The sequence below is a fragment of the Phoenix dactylifera genome, chromosome 18, assembly GCF_051530095.1.
Source record: "Phoenix dactylifera cultivar Ajwa chromosome 18, Ajwa_hap1_PhDact_Kaust_v1.1, whole genome shotgun sequence".
Classification (NCBI taxonomy): Eukaryota; Viridiplantae; Streptophyta; class Magnoliopsida; order Arecales; family Arecaceae; genus Phoenix; species Phoenix dactylifera.
The window spans coordinates 14,931,658-14,944,131 of NC_143207.1; the positions used below are offsets into that span (position 1 = coordinate 14,931,658).

Consider the following 12,474-nt stretch of genomic DNA (forward strand, 5'->3'; position numbering starts at 1 on the left):
AAACTACAAGTCTACAACCAAACAAAATCTTCCATTGATACTGTAGATACCAACAAATCTTATGAGGTGTACAAGAGATAGCTAAAAGATGGTTCAGCAATTATTGAAGTATCCACTTTGGAGCAGAACGCCATTTCTGCTTTCCGCTCGCCCCACCAAAAGATGCTTCCTCCTCCTCTACTCCGCTCCGCTTCCGCACCTTCGCCGAGTGTTCATACCCTCACCTCCCCGGTGAGGCGGTAACCCCAAGACAGCGCCCCTTCGTCCCCGAGCCTCTGTCAGAATCTGAAGACGCGGAAAGATTCCGAAGCCCGAGGCTTCCGTCCTTCTGACTCATAGTACGAACCCTCGACAACAAGTCCTGCTCATATTTCTTTAATTCCTTGTTTTTTTTTTCCTTTTTTTTCTCCTCTCACAGAAAAATTAGAAAATAATTAATTTTCATTTCCATAAAACCCTAAATAAATGAGATGGATGTGGTCACCTTCGGAGTCATTGTGGGCATCGTCGTCCTCTTCTTCGTCGTGGTCTTCTTCGTCACCATCGAGGGCGTTTGCCGCCAGTCCTCCAGTTAAAACCCCTCCTAATCAAATGCTTTCCTCCTTTCCGTCCCGGCGGCGCTACCTCCTCCTTCTTCTCGTCATCTCCGCCGCCGCGGCCCCTCTCGTCGCCGCTCACGGGGAGCACTCGCCGGCCTGCCCCTTCTCCACCCCCGCCGGATCCGACCGCGAGGACCACCATCACCATCACAACCACGACCATGACCACCTTCACCTCCATGATCATCACTTTGAACACCGGCGGGAGATGCGGTCGGCCATGCTGCCGGAGGAGCTGGCTGAGGAGGAGGATCTGATGCTCGAGGGATTCGATCACCACCACCACCACCACCATCATGATCATGGTGATCGTCGTAACGAGCTGTCACCAATAGGTGAATTTCTGTGACTTTTATGATTCTAATTGATAGATTGAGTTGGTGGTTTTCTAAATTTTGTTCTTTTTAGGGGTTTTTTTTTTCAAATGTTGATTTTTATGGTTCTCTGGACTAATTGAGTCAGTAGTTTTTAATTGATATTTGTTTTATGATTCATGGGGCGGGGGCGAAGGTATATGGGTGCGGGCGATGGGGTGCTCGTTGCTGGTGAGCTTGGCGTCCCTGATCTGCCTCGCGATCTTGCCGGTGATATTACGTGAGTAGTCTGATACCAATTGATGTGTGTTTGGTGTTGTTCATTGTTAACGCCATTTTTGAAGAGTTTTGTTTCTGAGTTCTTGCAGTGCAGGGGAAGCCGTCCAAGAGTTTGGTGGATTCTCTGGCTGTTTTTGGGGTAATTAAATTGTCAAATTGTTTTCTGATTAGTCTGTGTTTTTTATTTTGTATCATGGAAAACCGATGCACATGAGCTACATTTTATCGTGGAAAACAACCCCTCTATGATTCAAAGAATTATTTTTCATTTGGATTTTGGAATTATTTGGTGGCAGCACGCTGAAGATTTTACTACATGCCAGTTGCATACTGTTAGCTGGAAAAATATTGGTTAATTTGAGATTTGATAGTAGGTCTTGTGTTCTTCTCCATTTTTTCAATATTATAGGAATGTTTCTGTCCATATTCTCAGTGTTTACGTCTAATGTTAACCTTGGAACAGAAAAACACATGTAAAATAGACATATTTCATTCTTTGGCTGTAGTACCCTAGTCAGTTTAAGTTTTTAGGCTGTCAACTTTCGGTATTAAGAGGCTAACACTTATTGATGAATTACATGCTCTTCTCTCATAATATTCACTACAAACAATGAGCTTAGTGATTTTGCAGTGTAGATGGTGTGTATATGTAGGAACTTATAAGTACAATACAAACATTTTGTGTTGGATTGTGGTCATTGAAAATGTGCCTTGGTATTATTAAAAATTAGTTCACTAATTTATAAATGGAAAGTTCATGGTTTGTGTGGACTTGAAATAAATTCTTGGTGATATATGTGATAATGTGAGGTACAGCTGTATAGCAATGAATCAGACCAGTGGACAATAGAGAGGAGAGAGAGCCTTAGATGCATGTTGGATGGATCAAGACTGGTTAGGGGGGCTTGAAGATGGAAACCAAGATTTTCCAGCTTGGTTGGTGGAGGACCAATTCGGTAGACTGAAGGCATGTGATGGGCTTCTATATCTTTGTTTTAGCTTTGTTTTAGAAATTAAGTACTTTTAACCTATGTGCATGTAAGTGCATTGTCATGGTTGGTCAGGATTTTTAGAGATCATTGAAAGGAAGGTATGGATTGATGATATTTAAATTTTTTACTTGAGCATGTCAAATTGTATTATGCAATACCAAGTCATTAGGTTTTTATCTTATCCAAATCAAAGAGCTTGTGTTTCTCCCCTTAATGGCCTTGTTCAAATGGCGTATTGAGAGTCTTGTGCGTTGTGCTGTCTTCTTTACCCATCTTAAGAGACACAATTCCATTATGCCTTTTTTCCCTAATAATGTTGATTTTGCTACCGATGTCAAATTTGATGTCTCACAGGTTCTATTTTTGAAAGAATAAAATTTGAAGAACTCTGATTACTTTAATGGTTTATGGCATCATCATAGTTAATAATAAAGCTCTGTTATAGTATTCAAAGACCTTTAGTTAATGCTGGAACAAATTCTCCAAGTGCTTGAAATAACAGAACTTACAGCAGATACTATCATGCTTCTGGGAAAAAAAGGCTCGGGTTGGTTAAGATTGATTTTGTGTACAATCAGAAGTTAAAGTCTTATTGTTTTGTGGAATGGTATGTTATAATATGTTTGAAGTTTTATTTGTAAGTAGTTTCCATGAGAACTAGTAGTTGCTTTCTTAGCTTTGAGTTATATTTTTTTTTAGGCAGGGGCAATGCTAGGCGATGCTTTTCTTCATCAGCTGCCACATGCTTTTGGTATGATATCTGATACGTATATTGTATACCAGATTTCTTGTTGAATTTCTTTTACTTCCCCTTTTAAAGTAGGATTTGTTATACTGCTTTATTTTGTGGTGCCCCCTCATTAAGATTTTATTGATCTGATTATATTCTCCTTGATATTTTATTGCTCTAGTGAGGGTTAAGAGAGTGAGAGGGTCAGTTAGCACATCTTCACTTGTAATAAATTAAAAGAAAAGAGTAAATCATGTTATATTGCTTGCTATATGCTGCACATACATCCACAAAATAAAATTCCTGAAGCTCAGATGGTACCTCATATTGTTTGTTTAGTTATTCCTCATACCTCTTTCAACATTTTGAAATACTTTTCTGATACTCATAACAGAATTCTACATTATGAATGTCCATCCTTAAGGTTTCATTATCCAATTATAAAATCCTTACATTAACATGTTGTAAGATATAGATCCAAAGTGGACTATCCAAAAAGTTAATTAGACTTAGACACTGTGATTAATCTTATCAGTATTAAGATAAATGCATCGAGGGTGACCTTTTTAAATGTGGCAAAGGAATTCTTCTATTAGGATTTTACACTAGTTTGATAGCCAGAAAGTATTGTTAAAATTTGTATCATTTTCAATTAGTAGATTAACTTCAATTCAACTAAATAGTATAGTTTATGGCTGTTATATTTTTAGGAATTGTATTTACTGCACTTGGCCATCTGAAAATTTCTTTTAATCAAAGCAAAAACACAAGGTCAAGGCTCTGGCAAATTGGACAACCAAAATATGCTAAAGAATCTCTATCGTTCAAGCTTAGAAAAAGAAGTTGCTTTTGTTTTCTTTTATTTATGCCTTTAGTAGAAGTATTATGCATAAGAATTATCATCTAAAATGTTTTTCATTGTTGACTAGTATTTCCAGAAATTACTATGCTTAGCATGAGGCATGTTGAGATGTTAGTTCATTAGAGCCTGTTTGGACAATGAGTACCACTGTCTCTGCTTGTCTACCAACAGATCTTTGACTTCCCTTTGTGGTAGGGAGTAAAAGGAAGAGTTGGAAGCATCTATGTGGAACCCTAATTTTTAAGGATACTGAAATGCTCTGAAAAGGTGACTTTCGCTGTCCTCAGGAATCTGCCAAACAGTCCCTTAAATATTGTGTAACACCTGATAATATAAGTAGATGAGTTAAAGTTAATTGACTTTTAGAATAAGTTACCTGAAACATTGCTGGGGCTTTTGAACAGTTTCCTGGATTAGATTAAGTTTGTTTCCTGGGTTACTTGGGCAGATTGACATGCAAGTTACACCAAGGCCCATCTCACTTTTATCAAATATAAGATCATCCAAATCGGTCAAATTCTTCAACAAGTCATGTACTAGCCAGTTTGCCTCCATGGTATTCTATCACATTGACATCCCTCCACAAACTCTTTTACCAAATAAATTATTTCATGGTCTCCAGAACTAATATGATTTTAGGATTCACGTCAACCATCTTACCTAAAGACTCCTTGACCACTTTACACTTTATTGCCCATTTCCGTGGATGGTACTCTTTGTCATTATTCCTTTTATCCCTTTCTAGATGGAATGCTTGTGAAATTTCGTGCGCTCGTTAGCCAACTGAGCTGTATAGGTCCTAAAAGATAATGAGGACTATGTGTTGGAAATCTAGCAGGAATTGTTTAGAAGCTTATCCTTCCTTGTTACTTGTGAAAAATAAAATTGAAATCAGAGATACTCCAGTTTAAAGCTAAATTTCACTTTACTTGGTAAAAGGATCATAAACCAGCAGGATAAGACTATTTCTTATGTGGTCTCATTACTCCTGGATTCTTATACAAGCTTGATGTATTGAAACCCATTTACCAATACATGATTATGCCCAGATAATTGGTTGGTACTTGTAGTAATCAATTGTATTATGTTAATATCTTCTGAAAGATTTCATCTAAGATTTATAGTTAAAAATACATTCATTTATTTGATTTCTATTTACCAGTTTCTTTCTCAAATTGCTTTTTGACAACATACCAAAATACCTAATTGCCTTTTTTACTGATATCAAAAAGAATACAAATGTCAATTAAAGTTTCTTTGCTTTTGTCTACCTCTTAATTATGCTACAGATTTTATCACGTCCGATTTATTGTTTATTGAATAAGTGCAGATCTATTTGTCGTACTTAATAAGTTTTGTAATGCTACTGCTATTGTGCAAATCTATGTTGTTTTTCTCTTGTGATCTGTTTATGGATGATCTATGTTCTAATCTGCTCTTGTGGCATTCTTTCAGGTGGACAGCATTCTCATTCACATGAGCATCATGAACATCATCTTGAACATGGGCATTCACATTCTCATTCTTTAGAAGATCTTTCTGTTGGATTATCCATTTTGTGTAAGTATAAAAGTATAAATTATGAATGCTTTTGATGTGTTTATTTGGTATCACAATTCTGTTTCAGTTTCTTCTGGTCTAGCAAGCATTCTCTTGTTGTAGTAATGAGATTTTGACCCTGAGAATTAGTGATTTTGACCTGTTTTGATGTGATAACTGAACTGCAACCTACTGAAAATGATAAACAAACTCAGACATAAAATTCTTTCACATTGAGGTCCTTTTTTAAATCTATTGGGTTCTGAATCTGACCATAAATTGTAACTATTGGATTAATTACTGTCATGGTTCATAGTACCATTTTCAATATCAATACTGATACTGTTCTGCTATAGTATCGGTGTGGGTCAGTTCGTGGTACTAACACCAAATATGTCCCCTGTATTGAGTGTCGGCTTGTTACTGATATAGTACAGTAATGCCCCATATGGAAGTATGGTCCAGACGGCGAGCCATGGTTACTGTACACACGAACTATTTGTGTTATTCTGAAAGATCCTCTTATAGCCATACTTGCTAAAATGTGCCCACTGGATGAAGGCAAGCCATCACATCTGTATGTGCTCTAATTTTCAGAGATGAACTCAATCCTGCCTTGCTATGTTACGGTGCTTATGCATTTTTTCTGATCTTTTAGAAGTTATTTCTATATTTATAATGTTCCTTGATTTAAAAGGAAACAAAGTTTCTGGCATTCGTTTCACAAACTTACTTTTGTCAGAAAAACATGAAATATCTTATGGTAGATTATTCTAGTTGACTATACATTCTAACAGTTATTGTCTCCATTGTATACTTGTATTGCAGGTGGAATTGTACTTTTTTTCCTCGTAGAAAAGGTCGTAAGATATGTGGAAGATAATTCTGTAAAAGGAGCTTATGGGATGGGGCATGGACACCACCACCACCACCATAAACACCATGACAAACTGAAAGATGACAGTGAGAATCATGATGACTCAAATTCGAAGCTTGATGAACCAAAGGACACATTAAATGATGCACATCATGGCTGCCAAAATGATGAAAATCACACCGAACATGAAACCCTTCTTCGGAAGGTATAACAGATACTGATGGAAAAACATCTTCATTTGTTCATGTCATGCATGACACTAACTCTTTAATGTTCCAAGCAAATAAGTTATGTTTTTCTATTTTCTTGAAATGTTGTTAGAACTACCATGCATGCTTTTTCTATTAGCTTGTGTAGGTATCTCTCACCTACTTGCAGGGTGAACCACGATTCCCTACCCCTTAATGCAGCGGCCCTACATACTGGCTGGCCCACTGTGGTGGACAAAGTCATGGTTCACACCACCTGTAGGTCTGGCACACATCTTAAAATAAATTTACTATACTTGTGGCATTTGTATTTAATTTTTGTGTTACTCGATAACTACATCAGCGCTGGAGTAACAGTTGTTGTAAATATCGATTTGTTTCCACGTTGTACTATACGCATGTCATTCTTATTTATATTTTTGTACATGTCTGTTACTTGATAACTACATCAGCACTAGAGTAGTGGTTGTTGTAAATATGGGTTTGTTTTCCACCCTTTAGAGTGCTCTTTTGCATCGTTGCAGCGCATTCAGCATACCCAAGGTCACTTGATGGTAGAACTTGAAATTGACTTTCTAGATTGAGCAAAATAGCTTCAAAGACGCTATCATCAATCTCCAGCATGCTAGATTTGAGCATTCAAGGGACATTTTGTATTGATCTCATTCTTGTGCAGCATCTATCAGATCATTCTTGAATTTTCACTAGTGATCGACTTGTCAATCCCCATGATAAATTAACTAGACCATTGAGTGTAGATCAGTAACTTATGAAGGGTCCAAGTCTAGAGTTAATTTGCCAAGTGTTGTCTTTTCTGTGAATCAAATCTTTGTCATCTTGCTGGTGACCAATGCTTGCTGAGGTTTCTCCTTATCTTCCTGTCAACTGACCAACCATTCAAGCCAACTTTATGATGGCTTGTTACTCCGATTGAAGATTCTTTGACCAGATTGTGGCCGCCCAAAAGTTGTTGTTAGCTTTGTAGCAAATCTAGTTTTTATTCTCCTATTATTTGGGTTCTGCTGCTCCAACTCAACTTCTTTGCGAACAAGATAATTTCCTCCCACATTTGCAAGCTTCGTACTTATATCACACAAATTTGTGAATTCTCATCACCTTGTTCCTTGCTCAAGTTCTTCTTTCTTTGGTATATTCGCTGGGCCATTTTCTTCTTTCTTTGGTACTTTTGCTGGACCATCAATTGCTCATTCATATTTTATTTAGTTTCTACATTCAGAGCTATCCTTGATGCTAATTGGATTGGGGATCGTACTAATTAGTGCCCTACTAATATTTTCTATCTTCTAAGGAAGTACCATCATCTCTTGAAAGCACACGAAAGCTTAACATTGGCAGTGGCTCACATCATTTGCTTCATTACCTCCTCGACTTTGATATCCCATTTGCTACTACTCATCTGCTCATTACCATGATAATGAGAGTTATGTAGATTCACGGCTATTTAATTTCCACAAAGGACTAAATCACATTGGGAGTGCCCGTCACTCTGTAACATTTATGTCTAGCTACATATAACTTCCCCACACTCAATCATCTGAGTACCTGACTACTTTTCATGAAATTGTACTGCCACACTTTTGAGAATCTAATGATAAACACTTGGGCATTGTTTCTTTAACATCAAAAGTGCTCACTTATAGTGGGGGTTAGTGTTGCATTGATAAAGATGTTACATCTATCCCCTGCTCTAATCAAGCATCTTTTATTGCTATATCTAGCAAGTAAGACAAAAATGCCATTATGCTATTTTTAGGTTCGTCACTTTCTAAATTTATGTTCTTTGTTTTTTTTACCCATGGAGCATAAACAGTTCATGAACATATGATGAAGCAAAGACAGCTACCCAATAACTAAATCTTAGTTATTGTATTATATTTGATGTTATTATATAAAAGCACTTCTTATGTTCTCCTCATCCCAATCTTTTGTCAAGAGCACTTCTTCCCTGCTCTTGCACCCTAGTCCCAGATACAGCGTAATTAATCTATACATTTTCTACATGTCCAGTACTCGTAACATGAGAGGGACAAGTTCATTATAGTTGTTATACAGGCTTCTCAGAGTTATGCATTTTGTACACATATATAGCACTTAAACACCACATGGGAGAGCCATAGCCCACTGTGACTTCTTAATATAGTTTATTTTCCCCTTAACTATATTTTATTGTTTCTCTGGTCCAATATCAGTGCTATTTATTTTAGTCTTCAAGTCATGTAGCACATACATCTTGCAGGTTGTATCATTCATGTGTCTTACCATTGAAAATGGAACCACTAAAAGCTTACTGTCAGCAAGGCTGTTACATAAACTCACAAATCAAAACTAAATTCCATTAGCAATTTTTATCTTCAAATAGTTTCACTTTAAACAGCAAACATTTTATTTCTAGTAAATGAAGACAGACTGAACTGAAAGCTGCAATACACGCTTTTTTTTAAAGAAAAATAGTGGAGTGCCACCTTCCAGGATTGAAACCTCTCCCCAGTGAATCTGAGAGTTGTGTCAGCTGATGAACTGAAGTCCCATTAGCTATTAAATAATTCGAATAATGAGCTATTTAGCATTTACTTGCAAAATTTGTCAACTGATGAACTGTTATATTATGAATTTTTCCTGGTAGCATATCTGCAAAACATTGACAAGCTGCCTTAAGTAATTATAAACCAAATGCTGCTGAAAGACATGTAAAATTGGTTTAAATTGTTAAATCATATGATGTTCTTTAAGATGTAGCATAAATGCATGACACAGGATTCTCTTAATGTATTTCTTTCATCATTTTTATATCTAGTACAGTTTAAATATTTAAATAAATAATCTTGATATATGCAAAGTGAATGTTTACTGCTTATCTGAACAGCGAGCCACGCGTAGTGGTGCTACAAATGATGATAAAGAGGATCTAAATGCTGGAAATGGTCTTACAACAAAGAAGTCATCCTTGAACAGTACAGCTCCACCATCAAATTTGGTGTTTGGCTACCTGAATCTTTTTTCTGATGGTGTTGTGAGTTTATGTTCTATATTAAGTCATCATATTGATAAAATATTCAGATCTTCGCTTGGGTATAATTTTAAAATTCAATCACAACCTATGTGAATACTCCAGCACAACTTTACCGATGGAATGGCTTTGGGAAGTGCATTTTTACTTCATGGCTCAGTTGGAGGGTGGTCTAGAACATTATTTCTGCTTGCACATGAGCTTCCTCAAGAGGTTTTTTCCTTCCTTATATTCCTTTACTTTTAACAACTTGTTGCAATGATTATGAGTTAATGCTTTGCAGATAATCTTAATGATAATTCAATTCGAAAGTTGCAATAATTTTTTTTGTGCCTTTATGGATAAAGAAAGAATAACCATGTGATAGTGACGATAGCAATTGGAATTATTACATGTTAGTATTCAAATGCATCTTGCTTTGTTGACAATTCACGTGACTGTAAATTTTGATTTCATTTGGAATGCTTGTTGCTTCTTAATGATGTTTCTTCAATTTTCTGTCCTTCACTTATATTTATGATTATGTGCAGTAATAAATGCTAGGATTTGGAATGCAAATTTCAGAATAGTGTTCCATTTTTTTTTTATAGCTGGTGCTAATTTTTTATGATATACCTATGTTGTGGGCATGAATTTGGGTACATGTAACTGTTGACAATGGAAATTTGACAAACATGTACTAAAATAAGCAACCAATCTGCTCATTATGGCAAGCTAGTATATGTGCAAATAGAGCATTCTTACCCAATTAAGTCACCGATATATTTAGAAATCCATGCACAGAAGCACAGCAGATAATTTAGAAATTTTGATATATTTGATGGTAACTGAACAAGCACACCACCAAAAGTGGGATTCACGTAAAAGAGAAAAGTTCAAGAAGTGATCCCTTTGTACTTAGTCAATCTTTATCAGCGAAAAGGAAATCAGCAAAGATTTAGTTTAAAACCTTATGTTTTTCAGTGCGCCTCAATCTGTCTCATCTAGAAAATAAATAAGATGGAAAATGCAAATCCAAAAGAAAACACAAGCTCATAGCCATAACCATATTCGTCAAGCCCAGTCCCGGCTATTTGGAATTGGCTTCGGGATCCTTATTCATCAAGTTCCTATTTAAGGCCACCTTTGGGGTTATTTCAAGATTTTTCATATATTTTTTCACTTCCATCCATGTTATACCTTAGGTCTTCTCCTCCGTTTTCTAAATCCTTAAATATAAATTAAAGTACCCTCCAACTAGAGCCCCTTGAATCTTTATTCTACATGCCCATACCATGTCAATTTATTCTTTGTCAATCTGTCCTTAATTTATGGTATTCCTATAGCTCCTCTAATATACTTGATTCACACAATCTTTCCTAATTTTACCATGAGCCCATTCTTGGCATTCTTATTTTCTGCTACACTCAACTTATTTTAGCCCTCTTAATTGCCCAGCTTTTGAGCCGTACAACGTTGCATTCCTTAATATCGTTCTATGGAATCTCTTTAAGTTGCCAAAATATACATCAATCACACGACATCCTAGCTCTATTTCTATACATATATTTTCATCCATTGCTCGTTTATTTCTTATTGCGGATCCTTGATAATGAGATTGATTATTTTGTGGTGTCATGTCTATCGATCTTAACTAGGACCTCATTTTGCATTTCTGTTCGTTTTAAAATTGCATTTCATCTACCATGTCTTTCTTCTACTAATATGTAAGCTCTTATACTCTAAAGTTTTATTCTAAAAATCTAATTTAGCATTCAATGTTCTTTTTATCCACCAACAATATATAATCTGCAAATAATGTACACTATGGTCCATTTTTCTGAATGATAGTAATAAGTTCATCTATGATTAGCATAAAAAATATGGATTTAGTGTTGATCCTTGGTGCAAGCCTGTGATTGTTGGAAATTCACTTAATGTAGCCCAAATTAGTGAATTCTCCATGCATATGTCCTTAATGATTTCAATGCGCCATCTATATGTTACATTCACAAATAGGGTATCCAAGTCATTAATCATGTTTATCCTATCGTGCTGAGGTTGATGTCAGCTTGCTTTCTTGTTGTAAGGTTGGTGACTTTGGAATCTTGGTGAGATCAGGATTCTCTGTGTCCAAAGCTCTCTTCTTCAATTTCCTCTCGGCATTAGTAGCACTGGCTGGAACTGCATTGGTGAGCTCACTATTTTCTTTTCGTTTTAGGAATAATGATTCATGTGAAACAAAATCTTACTTAATGTTTCTGAATTTTCTGCAGGCTCTGGTTTTGGGGAAAGATCCAGGACAGTCTTCTTTGATCGAGGTAAAATTTCCTGCCACTTCAACCGTACAGATTGTTTTGCTGCTGGACGTATATTAATAATGCCACTCGTTTGTCTTTTTCAGGGATTTACTGCTGGTGGTTTCATATATATAGCAGTTGCAGGCGTCCTCCCACAGATGAATGATGGAAAGACAACGTTCAGAAGCACTGCAACTCAGTTAACTTCTCTAATGTTGGGAATGGCCGTTGCCCTTTGTATCTCCCTCATCGAGTGATCGTGTTCCTCCATAGTTCTCATGTTAAAATCTAAAACTATTTAGTGTTATCATATTTTATTCGTACGAGATATAAAATGAATGGAAGTTTCCGTTGCCTTGATGCAATCATACAAGCTTCAGCTTTATGTAAAACTATTTAGTGTGATCATATTTTATTTGTGCAAGATATAAAATGAATAGAAGTTTCGGATGCCTGGATGCAAAAATTCTGGCTGGAGCAGAGGACACCTCTGGTTCTGTTTGTACTGAGGCTCTGTTGATGCTGGGTAGGATGCACTTCAACTGTTCTTTTGTAGGGATCCATCAGAGAATGCCAACTTCTGACTAAAAATCCGTTTGTAATCTTGCTTTGTCAGCATCCATGCTTTGTTTGCGTACAAAGTTATAACAGCAGCATGATTCAAGTTCAAGTTCTTGATTCTCTCACAGATTTACAAACATAAAAGCTGGATTTTTCCCTTTGTTTTGATTTGCAAAAACTGCCAAATAGGACCACCAAATATACC

General features: G+C 36.3%; 1 protein-coding gene across 2 annotated transcripts; it reads left to right on the forward strand.

The window, feature by feature from the left end:
- IAR1 (ZIP metal ion transporter family) lies at positions 1-12,158 on the forward strand. Of its 2 annotated transcripts, XM_039131470.3 has the most exons (12): positions 1-338; positions 471-934; positions 1,110-1,193; positions 1,282-1,331; positions 2,884-2,935; positions 5,232-5,336; positions 6,144-6,397; positions 9,286-9,432; positions 9,535-9,642; positions 11,499-11,600; positions 11,685-11,729; positions 11,813-12,158. In XM_039131470.3, exons 2-12 carry the CDS (start codon positions 475-477, stop codon positions 11,963-11,965), a joined length of 1,560 nt encoding a protein of 519 aa, XP_038987398.3. In that variant the 5' UTR covers positions 1-338; positions 471-474; the 3' UTR covers positions 11,966-12,158. The 2 variants fall into 2 exon arrangements, with proteins under 2 accessions (XP_038987398.3, XP_089784469.1); XM_089928343.1 differs by having other exon boundaries at positions 1-934.
- The last annotated feature ends 316 nt before the right edge of the window (positions 12,159-12,474 follow it).

What these genes read in the sequence shown, in the direction of transcription:
- IAR1 (XM_089928343.1), top strand. Translation starts at nt 466, where the DNA reads ATGAGATGGATGTGGTCACCTTCGGAGTCATTGTGGGCATCGTCGTCC. An exon ending in ATTCTCTGGCTGTTTTTGGG is followed by an intron (nt 1,332 to 2,883) that starts GTAATTAAATTG and finishes ATTTTTTTTTAG; the next exon opens with GCAGGGGCAATGCTAGGCGA. An exon ending in CACATGAGCTTCCTCAAGAG is followed by an intron (nt 9,643 to 11,498) that starts GTTTTTTCCTTC and finishes TCTTGTTGTAAG; the next exon opens with GTTGGTGACTTTGGAATCTT.